At 48.3% G+C, this 12,908-nt stretch overlaps 1 protein-coding gene across 1 annotated transcript in view; it reads left to right on the top strand.

Moving 5' to 3' along the window:
* The window catches only part of LOC123993095 (protein jagged-1b-like), a 40,710-nt gene extending 32,677 nt beyond the window's left edge, over positions 1-8,033 (top strand). The window contains exons 7-13 of the mRNA XM_046294877.1: positions 689-808; positions 1,043-1,156; positions 3,985-4,098; positions 5,604-5,717; positions 5,830-6,053; positions 6,139-6,291; positions 6,423-8,033. Of these exons, the coding sequence (XP_046150833.1) occupies positions 689-808; positions 1,043-1,156; positions 3,985-4,098; positions 5,604-5,717; positions 5,830-6,053; positions 6,139-6,291; positions 6,423-6,476 (893 nt within the window). The 3' untranslated portion in view covers positions 6,477-8,033. The remainder of the gene's footprint in view (positions 1-688; positions 809-1,042; positions 1,157-3,984; positions 4,099-5,603; positions 5,718-5,829; positions 6,054-6,138; positions 6,292-6,422) is intronic.
* Positions 8,034-12,908: the final 4,875 nt, after the last annotated feature.

Below are 12,908 nucleotides of genomic sequence, written 5' to 3'. Positions count from 1 at the left end.
AGAGAGAGTTCATTAGAAAGTAGGGCTTTAATCTGGCTGCCCTCCTTCATGCACAGAGCCCTTACCCAGGCCCCAGGCAGGCAACTTCTCTTCTGTACCACACCACACCGACCTGGGTTCACTCACTCACGCTGGGGGGAGTGTGTGTGTGTGCCTTCTCTCTTTATCAGTTTTATGTTATGTTTCTGGTGAGGACGCCTCGGTGTCGACTGCCGCAGAACGCTTTGTTCTGTGCGTGTGCGTGTGCGTGTGCGTGTGCGTGTGTGTGCGTGTGCGTGTGTGTGTGTGTGTGTGTGTGTGTGTGTGTGTGTGTGTGTGTGTGTGTGTGTGTGTGTGTGTGTGTGTGTGTGTGTGTGTGTGTGTGTGTTCGCACCAATGTAGCATTGCCACTCTGTGTTTCTGAGACCAGACGGATCAAGGACACGGGAAAATACATAGTGGGGAGAGGAATCCTTTTCTTTTGTTCTCCATCTTCCTCCCCCGTTCCTTCTCTGTCACTTTTCTTCCCATTTCAACTGCCATGTAACATTTTCTCTCCCTCCCTTCTTTTTACTCTTTCTTGTCATCCCTCCATCCCTCATTCTCTTCCTACCCCTCTCTCCCCCTCCACTGTACCCCTTCTCACTCGTTCTTGCTGCCTCTCTCCCCTCCCCCCTTGCCGTCTCCCCCATCTCCCTTTACCTCTCAGATCTGAACTACTGCGGTACCCACCGGCCCTGTAAGAATGGGGGCACCTGTTCCAACACAGAGCCTAACGAGTACCAGTGTGAGTGCCAAGAGGGCTTCCGCGGGCGCAACTGTGATATCGGTGAGTTCGTTACATTACTTGTAGCACGTGGGCAGTTAGCGACCAGGTTCATGATTGAATTTGCCTGGCTTTGAGTTTGACTTGACTCTCTCTCTCTCTCTCTCTCTCTCTCTCTCTCTCTCTCTCTCTCTCTCTCTCTCTCTCTCTCTCTCTCTCTCTCTCTCTCTCTCTCTCTCTCTCTCTCTCTCTCTCTCTCTCTCTCTCTCTCTCTCTCTCTCTCCCGTCGTTCCTCAGTGGAGCATGCGTGCCTCTCCTCCCCCTGTGCGAACGGGGCCACCTGCGCGGAGGACCCGTCGGGTTTCAGCTGTGTCTGTGCCGACAGCTGGACCGGACACACCTGCGCAGACGGTAATTAGCGCCAATCAGCACGGCTGAGATTACCCGCGACTGGTTGTGATTGGAGCAGAGCCAATGCCCAGATTCTAATCCGTGTCCCGGTATGAGACACAAACAACGCAGTAATCAGATGCCCGATTACAATTCATTGCGCCACAAACGCATGAACAACATGGAGTCAGTTGTTGTGTGTGTCAGAGTAACAGGGAGTGTTCTTCCCTGAGCGTGTTTAGTGTGGGACTCAGATAAGTAGCCCAGGTCAGCACAGTCACGGCAGCCAGGACCCATTCGGTGAGTCTAGTACGTGTGTGTCCCTTCAAAACAGGTAGAGCCTGTTAAACTGCGCATGTCAACATGGGGTGTGTTTAGGGTAAATGAGGAGCGGTGGGGATATATTTTGACCTTCGCCGGAGATTCTCACATAGCCAATTAACTAACAGGCTTAAGCATTTAAGGTAAGATGGGTGCTTGGTCTTTCGTTAGGGGGGGGGGGGGGGGCATTGAGGTGACAAATGTTTAGGTGGATTACAGTGTCAGTCTGGTCCTGCCTCTGATTCGAAGATCTAGCGATCTCTCGTGTTTATGTGTGTTTATGTGTGTTTATGTGTGTGAAGGAGTCACACAGCATACGATAATATAATAATGTATAATAATCATATCATATTTGCCATTTAGCAGATGATTTGAGTTGTTATCCAAAGCAGTCATGCGTGCATTCATTTTACGTCGGGTATCTCAGAGATGTCTGTATAAACATGTGGCGTTCCACTGTCTCTCTTTTCACCGCCATGTTTGTTCACTATGGTGACGGTGTCACAGGTGATCTCCTTCCCTCGGTGAGGACAGAGGGGAACCATAGCCCCGAGTGGGAAGGGGGAGGGAGGGGTCCACATGTACTCTATGTCTCCCTCCCTCCCTCCCTCCCTCCCTCCTCCCTCCCTCCCTCCCTCCCTCCCTCCCTCCCTCCCTCCCTCCCTCCCTCCCTCCCTGTCTGTCTGTCTGTCTGTCTGTCTGTCTGTCTGTCTGTCTGTCTGTCTGTCCTGTCTGTCCTCCTGTCTGTCTGTCTGTCTGTCTGTCTGTCTGTCTGTCTGTCTGTCTGTCTGTCTGTCTGTCTGTCTGTCTGTCTGTCTGTATCACTGCTTATTTTCCTTTAAAGTGTGTGGGAAAGTATGAGAGTCTGGCTGTGCTCAAAGAAAGAAGGCAATTTAGTCTGTCTGTCTCTTTCTCTGTCTCTCTCTCTGTCTCTCTCTCTGTCTCTCTCTCTGTCTCTCTCTCTGTCTCTCTCTCTGTCTCTCTCTCGCTCTCAATGGACCCCATGTTGAAATGTAAATCCTCAAGGCAATTACATTGTAGTTGTGATACCAATTAGAATGCTATTATTCATGGAGCGTTTGTTGACAACATGGCTTACAGTTGAACTATCTATCTACTGTTTGTCACTGGGTGGGAGCATGAAGTCACACACACACACACACACACACACACACACACACACACACACACACACACACACACACACACACACACACACACACACACACACACACACACACACACACACACACACACACACACACACACACACACACACACACACACAGACTAGCGTTTCGAGTTTTAGGGCATGGATGTCGGGAACCACAACACGGCTCTGTTTTTCGACGTGATTTATATATTGAACATTAATTAGAGGTTACTTTGTTTGTTATTGAGTCTCCCGCTGCGCTGTGGTTGCTTTGAATTGGGTTACTGTGCAGGGCTGGGGTCAGGGTCAGGATCATGAAAGCTGGTATGACTGCAGGGCTAGGTCAATTGGAAAGGTTACGAGAGAGGGGCTGACAGATGAGAAATGTACGCTACGGTGGCTGTGTGAACGGAGAGACGACGACTGCCGTACTGCCAATGTTAGCCTATGGGTTCACCCTACCTTTATACCGCTCTCTTTCCCACCGACGCCTTCCCTCTCACTTCCTCCTTCCCAGCCTCTTCTCTCTTCCCAATCTCTCTCTATGTTCTCCCCCTTTTCTCTGTTTTTGAATTCCTCTCCAGAGTAGTGGAACGAGGCGTGGCTGCTCCTTCCTCTCCCCTATATCTCTCTCTCTCTCTCTCTCTCTCTCTCTCTCTCTCTCTCTCTCTCTCTCTCTCTCTCTCTCTCTCTCTCTCTCTCTCTCTCTCTCTCTCTCTCTCTCTCTCTCTCTCTCTCTCTCTCTCTCTCTCTCTCTCTCTCTCTCTCTCTCTCTCTCTCTCTCTCTCTCTCTCTCTCTCTCTCTCTCTCTCTCTCTCTCTCTCTCTCTCTCTCTCTCTCTCTCCCCTATCCGTCTGTCTCTGGATGGGAAAGCGAGCTTAGGAGATCCGGTGAGGTGTGAACAATGCGCAGCGGATGATTTTATTTATCAGTGTTTGCTCAGGAACCAGAGCAAGAGAATAGGGGGAAAGGAAAACAAGGCCCGCAGGAGCATTCGCATACCGACAGAACCACTAGGACACACACACACACACACTCACACACATGTATCGCCAACACAGCGCAACGTACAACTGCCCAGACATTTACATTTATATTCTAGTAAAAAACAATGTAGCAGACACTCCCATCTAGAACAACTCGCCATGCGCGCAAATAAGAAAGCCGAAACAACCGCACAAAACGAGCAATAATACGACAAAACCTTTCCAGAGAATAAAGGGTTAAGTACGAATCGCAGACTCGACAATTGGTTGGTTGGTAAATTGTTTGGTTGATTCGTGTTCACTGCTCACTGGTTCTTTAATTGTTGGCTGTATAATCAAATGATTTTTTCATCTAACCGGTTGATGAATTGACTCCTGTCTCTTTTTAGTGGTGCGGCAGTGTGACTCTAAACCGTGTGGGCGCGGAGCAACGTGCCAGGAGTCTCCAGAGAGGTTCCAGTGCCTCTGCCCCCCCGGCTGGACTGGCAGAACCTGCCGACTAGGTCAGTGAGATGGACGCTATGGGACACTAGGAATCTACAAGAGAAATCTCTTCTGTATAGATACTCTTCTGTATAGATACTGTATATCCACACAAAAGCACTTCAAGCTAGAGAATCCAGTCCCCGGATCAAACTCGGTATGCGTACAATGTTACACTGTGTCCATTACCCCCCCCAAGCACTCTCATATTCAGAAGAAATTCCCCAAAGCCCTGATGCATATTAGTTCTAATGACAGACGATACTTCAGTAGAGGCTTTGTATCAAATCAAGTTAAACGTGCCCGCGCACGCTCACACACACACACACACACACACACAGAGGATGGGGCTCATAGTGTCCGTGGCACGTAGCGTAGTAGTTAGAGCATTGGGCAAGTAACCGAAAGGTTGCTAGATTGAATCCCCGAGCTGACAAGGTAAAAAATGTGTCTCTCTGCTCCTGAACAAGGCAGTTAACCCACTGTTCCCCGGTAGGCCGTCAAATGTAAATAAGAAGTTGTTCTTATCGGACTTGCCTAGTTCATCAAAGGTTATATTTAAACATAATCATTGAAGACGTAGTTCGAGATGACAGTCTCCTTATATCCCTCTGTGTTGTCACCCTGACACCTGATAATCCCCTACAGCTCCACTTCATAGGGCGCGGTGCATTGCTCACATTTAACTTGTTTGCACTCAGCACACGCACACACAAACACAAACACACACACGCACACACACCACAGCCCAGGCTTGAGCTCTGACCCACAGGATAGGTTCACAAAAATCCTGACCCTCCATCTGGGGAAAACAAGACTCAGTACACACACAGAGAATATACTTTTACATAGTTGTCCCTCTCTCCGTCTCTGAGCCCTTCCCAGTCACTTCACTGTGTGGGTCATTGAGAATCCCCCTCTGTTCCTACAGAGGTCAACGCTCCCTGTCTCTCTGCTCTTTCTCACCCCTGGTGGTAAATCCTTATGGGGCTGACAGCAGCAGGGTTTCTATTACCTGACTGCTTCCTGTCTCCTAATTGACGTTGTCACACCCTCACCCCCCCCCCCCCCCGCTGCTATCAGAGACCACCCTGAGGGGTCTCTCTCAGCACCAACACTCTGGAGTCAGGTGGAGGAGGTGACAGCGACACTATTGCTTCTATAGCCACACCGGAAGTGGTTCAGCTCCCTGGGTTCTCTTTGTAGGAGATGAGACGCCCACACACAGAGACACACACACAGAGACACACAGACAGAGACGCGCACACGCACGCACACACAGCCTCTGGCTTGATTGAACTTTGTTGGGCTAACGTTTCAGCGACCACAGCCTTTTGTCATTTCTCTTTTGAAAAGGTTTTTATTGCTCTCTGTATATGTGACCGTGTCGATGTGAGTTGTGCCAGACTCTTACAAAAGGACCGCTGCTTCAAATTGGCGCAAGCTAAAAAAAATTGTCCCGAGACCCCGCCAGTGATTTTAGTGACGGGTTTTCTCGCTCTCCACTTCCCATCTCTCTCCACAGACACCAACGAGTGTGACACGGGTGTGTGTGTCCATGCCCGCTCCTGCCGTAATCTGATTGGTGGATACCTGTGTGATTGCCTGCCAGGCTGGGCGGGGCCAAACTGTGACATTAGTGAGTATACGGTCAAGGTCAAGGATGGAGAAAGATGGTGTGCGCGTGTGTGTGTGTGGGTGTGTGTCTATGTGATTGAGTGTGCTGATCTAGATGTCTCTCTGCTCTGTAGGGAACAGCAGTTGCCAGGGGTTGTGTCTAAACGGAGGTCACTGTGAGGACTCTGTGTCAGGCTCACGCTGCCTGTGTCTGCCTGGTTTCTCTGGGAAGCACTGCCAGACTGGCCCCAGTCCCTGTGACAGCACCCCCTGTCAGCACGGAGGCCAGTGTGTGGACAAGGAGGGCAGGGCGGAGCTGTGTAGCTGTCCCATCGGCTACTCAGGGACGTACTGCGAGGTCAGACTCCATTGTCAGATTCGTCATCTTCCCATTGGCTCTCTGTATCCTCCTCACATATTTTGTTCTTGTTCACATTGTCCAGGTGGTGGTGGATCTGTGCAATCCCAACCCATGCCAGCAGGGGGTGTCTTGTCGGAGCACCGAGGGGGGGGGTACATGTGTGCCTGCCCCGAGGGTTACTATGGTAACGAGTGCACAAGCCTTAAGGACCCCTGTCATGGCCAACACTGTCCAGGTGAGGTGTAGTGGGATGAGATTTCTTTTCACATTATGTATGTGTACAGGTGTGTTTGTTAACTAACGAACTAACTAACGTGTCTCTCTCTCTCTCTCTCTCTCTCTTTATTTCTCTCTGTCTCTCACTAGGTGCCATGTCAGACCCGGCTCGTGGAGGGGTCAATCTCTACATGGTGTTGGTAGGTGTGTCAGCGTTACTAATGGCGTGCGGCTGCGCAGCTTGCGCTCTCTTCCTCTCCCGTCTCCACCGACGACGGAAAAAAACGCAGGGCGGGCTCCAGGAGGAGGGCATCAACAACCAGAGGGAGTTCGTCACCCTCGTCCGAAACCTGGACCGCCCCGCGCCCCCTCCTGCCCCCTCTCACCCCCAACACCACCGCCCACACCCCTGTCCCTGTACTGCGCTGCTGCGAGGAGATCGAGCTCACTCTGCCCCCCTCCCCGGCCCCCTCACACCCCTCCCCTGCACTCAAACCCTCAACCCCCGCCGCCAAACAGGACATCTCCAACCTGGAGAGGGAGAAGCTCAACCGCTTCCACTACTCAGACAATCAGGAACTGGAGGTGTGACCTTTGAACTGTCAGAGGCTTTTATTATTTTGCGCCCACTTCTCTCTGCCTGGCCCTGGACCCCAGCGCTGTGCCATGCTGCATAGGTTCCTGTGGTGATGACCTCACCCGACCCATCCCTCTCTGAGTTGACTCCTCATCTTTTGTGAGCTGAGATTGTCATCTGCTAAATAGCATATATTATTGGTGTAGAATGCTGGGCCTACGGGGTAGCTAAGCAGATCATCAAGAAACAGCGTGGCGGTGAACTTTAACCTCCGACTTATGACATCATGCACTTCTGACCTGCTGACCCCGGAGCTAATCTTATGAAGGTTGGCCTTGAGTTAGAGTCTGGCTTGTGTCTGAGTGTCTCTGTGTTTTATGGGAACAACTGTGAGGAGCCATTTGAGCCATTCCCCAGGTGTTAATATCCCTCTGTAGGCACCCCACTCTCCTGGTTGCCCTGGAAGGCCTAGATGGCCTGTCACCGACATATGTAACTGGACCTCTACAGAGACTGTGGCCCTGCACTGTGGCCCTGCACTGTGGCCTCCTGGGCTGGAAGGCAACTGACAGGGGATGCGAGGGAAGGGCAAAGTGTTTTTTAATTCCAATTAGTCAATTTCCACATGAATTATTGAAGGATAAACTGTGGTGTAATTATTGTGTGTGTGTGTGTGTCTTTGTGTCTGCGTGTGTCAGTGCGAGGTGTGTGTACGCGTGACAGTGCGAGGTGTGTGTGTGATAAGCATGACAGACCATCATGCCTGTTGCCAGGAGGGAGAGAGACAATGACTGAAGGAGCAACAAAAGAGCAAAAAAGAATCAATGACTGCAAGCTTTAGATGAAACATTTTAAAAAAGAGGGAAAGGTCAGACAAGAGAGTAGAGCCTGACCCCAATCCATTTGAACCATGAGAGAACGGAGTTAAAACAGAACGCTGTTGCCTGTGCGGTCTCTGTAACGCACTGTGGTTGTCAAAGATGTCAAATGTTTTTTATACCTGTGTGTAAAATAGCACTGTTGTATATATGTTGTACATATTGATATTGTTGTTTTTTGTACTGTGGTTTGTCTCTGAAAGTCGCTGTTTTACTTTGCGCTATTTGTCCTCTCTCTCCTTCCATTCGTCTGGGGCTGCCAGCAGGTGTGGATCGTAATTAAAGTGCATTTACCTTCCAAATCCATGTTTGTGTCACCTGAGTTATTTGTGTCTCAGATCCAACACAAATGGATAGGTGAATAGATAGCTTTCAACAATCCCGTCACGGTAGATCAGTGCGTTTATCAAGGAGAGGTAGGAAGGAAAGACACTTTCAAGTCGTTGAATGGGTCATGCAGTTCCATGTCTAGTAGATCCATTCTTATTCCACCAGTACTGGGAGGCCAGAAAGGATATTCCATCATTGAGAGCATGGCTGTAACCATGACTGTGTCACCAGATCACGCAACACACACATACACAACACCCACAGCAATCACTCAAACCTAACACAAACACTCATGCACACACAGAGAGATTGTGATTGTGCCAGGAAAAAATAAGGATAAAACACCTGGCCGGCTTTGATATCCCAAAATTATTTAATTGCCTGTGAGGGACTTTCTTAGCAAGTGTGTCCCTGTATGTTTATATTAGAGAGCAATAGATGCTGTAAGTGAGTTCACAATACAGTGAGAATGAATATGTGATCTGTGTGTGTGTGTGTGTGTGTGTGTGTGTGTGTGTGTGTGTGTGTGTGTGTGTGTGTGTGTGTGTGTGTGTGTGTGTGTGTGTGTGTGTGTGTGTGTGTGTGTGTGTGTGTGTGTGTGTGTGTGTGTGTGTGTGTGTGTGTGTTGTGAGAGAGAGAAAGTGAGAGGTCACCGCAGTTAGAGTGAGCAGGCTTACGGCTATGACGAATGTGACCTTTGCCCTTATCAGACAGGCTAAAGGGTGGAAATGACCATGGGCTTCCCGTCCCCACCCTGGCCACATGGAAATGTAGGAAATAGAGTTTCTACCACACACACACACACAAAATCACTGCATTGTAGAGACCTCTTTACACCTGCTGTGCAGCTCAGGATGACTCCATAACCCACCCATCATCAACCATACATACAGAAAAGGTCAAAGTTCCTCATTGTACAAAGTTTCAAGCTCCTCGTTCATTGATCATCCATTGATTTTGCCATCATACTAATGCAGGGTATATATTACATATTACATTTATGGTGATGTATCCTATTGGCTGTTCAGTCCAATGGTACTCGAGTGTGAGTTTGTCCACTTGGCGTCTCTTGGGTGCCTATATGTATGCCCCAGCCGCTTTGAATCCATGAACTGGGGGTCAAGGTTAAAATCACAGAGGGTGGTTTCAATGTTTCTACTAGTTCCTCTAGATCTATTTCGAGGAACCAGAGACCAGCAGCTATTGTAAACCTGCAGTGTTTGTTCTGGCCTCTCAATATTCTTGTCAGAAATGAGCTTTAGAGTGCTTGAAACTAGTCATGTTGAAATGATCAAGTTTCCTACAGGTTTCCTCGTGGTTTTATTTCCAATCATGTTATACTCTTTTGGGGCGTTTTCTGAGGTTTTGTGGTGGAAAACGAAGGGATTCGAGCATAACAAGTCAACCCTGTTACCCATAGAAGTTAGGTTAGAAATGTTTGAACAATTATACTTTTATTTGGGAAGCTTGCATTCAATTGCCACACCCTGTGCACACAACAAGCTTCCATTCCCCCTGTCACAAGGGGATTTATGGCTGATTTAAGAAGAAATCGTCAACCCTGTTACGGTCAACCCTGTTGTGGTCAACCCTGTTACGGTCAACCCTGTTACGGCCAACCCTGTTACTTAATTTTTTTACGTGTTTTTTATGAAGTTGAACATGTGCGCTTTATGCAGAATGTAAAAATTGGATGAAATCAAGTTAGGCTACACTCATCAAAATGCACCTAACCGGTGGAACGACCGACCCCCTTTTCAATGTCAACACAACTCACACGTGTGGGTTAGGTATGATAAATATAAACCATTTGTCCCTCAAAAGTGTCATTTTTGGGAGATACTTCTGACACCTCCAACTGAAATTGAACTCTACAAATCTCACTTTCTTCATATTCAAAGCAGCAGGGCATGTAGAATCATCTCAAAAGGGTCCTCACTGAGTTAAACTGAAGCTTTATCATCTGACAATGACTTCAGAGGTATGAGAGAACCATGAGGTAACTGAACCACGAAGAAAGGATAGGTCCTGTAACGCCATCTAGTGGCCAATCAAGTTAGTAATCCTGCTTATAGCCAGTGAGCTGCCGACGAAAGTTGTGACTGGTGTGCCACTATCCTGCACTGCAGTAGGGGAGCTACCGCCTCCAGCCGTGGCCAGCATCGTATTCACCTGCCAACGGATGGGCCCCAGCAGACCTGCACCAGCTGAGTTAGAGGGTCCTTTGCCACACCTGAGGCGTTCCATGGGGTGGCCCAAGACTACTTTTGTGTCCATGTGCATTCTCCTCGCGGGGCGGCGCCTAAGCCCCTTACGTGGACCAGAGCAGGCACCCTCCTGGCCCCCATGGTTCTCTAAAATGACACTGGCTATCAGCTGCCCCTCTAGTACTGCCAGAGGCACACGAGAACTCGATCCTGTCTGGTCCCTTAGCTGCTCTGCCCCACTGCCTTGCCTGTCATGCCGGATAGGATTATGCACGCGAGGACTAAACTCCCCGTAGAGGCCTGTGGCCTTTTAGAGACTGTGCCATTTAGGTTAGAGCCCTTTTCATGGATGTTCATATTTCCAAAACATATATTTCAGTCCTATGTATCTTTAAAAACACAACCATTTTACTAGCAAAGACAGTACAGCATGAAGCCAGGAACTGCTTCTCCAGTAGAAATCCCTGATCACGCTTGTAGTCGATGTCATAGCGACGTTGGCTAGCTAAGTTCATGCACAGAAACACGTCATCGGGTCTAACGGTCATCTCGCGCCTAACTGCTCACGTGCAGGCCGTCACATCAAAGGCACTCCGATATAAAGTTGCTTTTGACGAAAATGCAAACATGTCAGTTTGTCACCTTCACAAGGTCTGAGTAATAACATGTTCAACTACTTAAAACATTGGCTAGAATCTAGGTTGTGCCTTTAGATTTAGAGAAAATGAACAACTATGGAATGATGTTTTCCTTCTCTCGTTGACTTCTTAAACCCAAAATCCCAGCCTGGTCTGCTTGGTGTGTTTCGCAAGCGTTCCCGGAGGTCTTCCGATGTTCCCGGAAGTGTTGCGATGTTCCCGGAAGTCTTGTGATGTTTCCGGAAGTCTTGCGATGTTCCCGGAAGTCTTGCGATGTTCCCGGAAGTCTTGCGATGTTCCCGGAAGTCTTGCGATGTTCCCGGAAGTCTTGCGAAGAAACTCTGTGTTATTCCGTATATACCATTTTATAACTGAAAAACTACACACCTGTGGCCATGAGATGGGGAGATGGGGGAATGGGGAGATGGGGGAATATGGAGATGGGGGAATATGGAGATGGGGAGATGGGGATATGGGGGAATGCACAGGCCTTCTGGAAGATCTGATGAAGGAGAAGATGGCTGACGGGGAAAAAAGGAGAAAATTGGAACATGTTTTCAGTGAATATGGAGTGGTGGATCAAACAGAACTTTTGTGAAGACCGCTGAGTTTGAGCCTCATCCTGATTCTGGCCCAGTGTGAGTGAGATTTTTAGGAGATAATGATTCTTGTCTTCTGGCAGATCCATATGTGGTGTCAGGTTGGGTGGAGAAAAGGTTGGGGAATGTTTGGTCGGTGTAAGGCACTCAAAGTGGAATCGTGTTGATTTTTTGCAGTTCTGCCATCCAGAGGGAGCGTGCGCTCTAAACCATGCGACTGGGGAAAGGAGTGAAAGGAATGATAACTGGAGTGACGTTAAGTATTGAGGAGGATCAAATGAAGTTGAAGATTCCCTGTGTCTGTGACACCCTCTGTTTGGTGCGATGCAGACTCGTCTCACTGTAGCTCCCTTCAGTAACCACGAGCACAACCGTTCCTTGATTTTAACTGGCTGCTTTATTCTGTAGTTTTAGTCAGAATTATCACCTTCCGTGAGAACTATAAAGTAAATGAAAAATACAGTTAAGCACACTCTTACAATCTCCTTATCTTACGAGTGACTTATTAGCTTGGTATAACTCTGAAGTGCTTACATACATAACAGTTTAACCGGCGCTATAACAGTATCATATTAAACACATGAATAAAGGAAAAATACCTCATTGGCTGCTTATTACAGAAGGGAGGAAATCAAACTTCACACTTATTATTCCTGGCATGAATTCACACTTCATCCTAACATACACGCTGCAACCTTTATGAACTACACCCGATGACATGAAAACTTAGCTAACACAGCGCCTTCCCTCCAAAAGTGTGTTGCTACAATAAGGATCAGGATACAACAGTATTAGCTACTTAGTTCCGCTTGTCTTGTTATTTCCCCTGCGCCACAGACACGTAAACAATTCAAACAAAGGACAACAACATAACCTCTAAGTCTAACTGTCAGTTACACTCATAGAGAGCTCGGTGAAACAAAGAAGACACTGTCTGTACTACTGAGTTTCGAGTCTTTACCAGATAAAGTTGGGATGTGACAGTTATCCCGTGAGCACTTTTGTCCCGAATCCGTTACAGTGTTTTAGATGTCAAGCTTATGGTCAGGTGGCAGCAGTGTGTAGGAGGGATATTCCTAGATGTGAGAAGTGTGCAGAAGGACATGAGACAAAGGAATGTGTAGTATCGGTGGGAAAAGTTGTGAGTGTAATCTGTAGAGGTACCCATGGTGCTGGAGATCAGAGGTGTCTGGTGTGAGAAAGGCAGGTTGAGGTTGCCAGGATCAGAGTAGTGCAGAAGGTGCCATATGCTGAGACAGTGAAGAGAGTAGTAGAGGAAGATGGGTCCAGGGTCAGGGATCCTAAGAGGATCCATGTGAGTAGCCCGAAGCCAATAGAGAGTGATATGGAATAACATGTGCTTCAGTGTTTTTTTGGCATTCAAGGCCATGGTCATCAATTGTACCC

Source organism: Oncorhynchus gorbuscha, linkage group LG13, assembly GCF_021184085.1.
Source record: "Oncorhynchus gorbuscha isolate QuinsamMale2020 ecotype Even-year linkage group LG13, OgorEven_v1.0, whole genome shotgun sequence".
Taxonomy (NCBI): Eukaryota; Metazoa; Chordata; class Actinopteri; order Salmoniformes; family Salmonidae; genus Oncorhynchus; species Oncorhynchus gorbuscha.
Note: the sequence above shows the minus strand (reverse complement) of the source record. Positions and strands in the feature narration are given on the sequence as shown.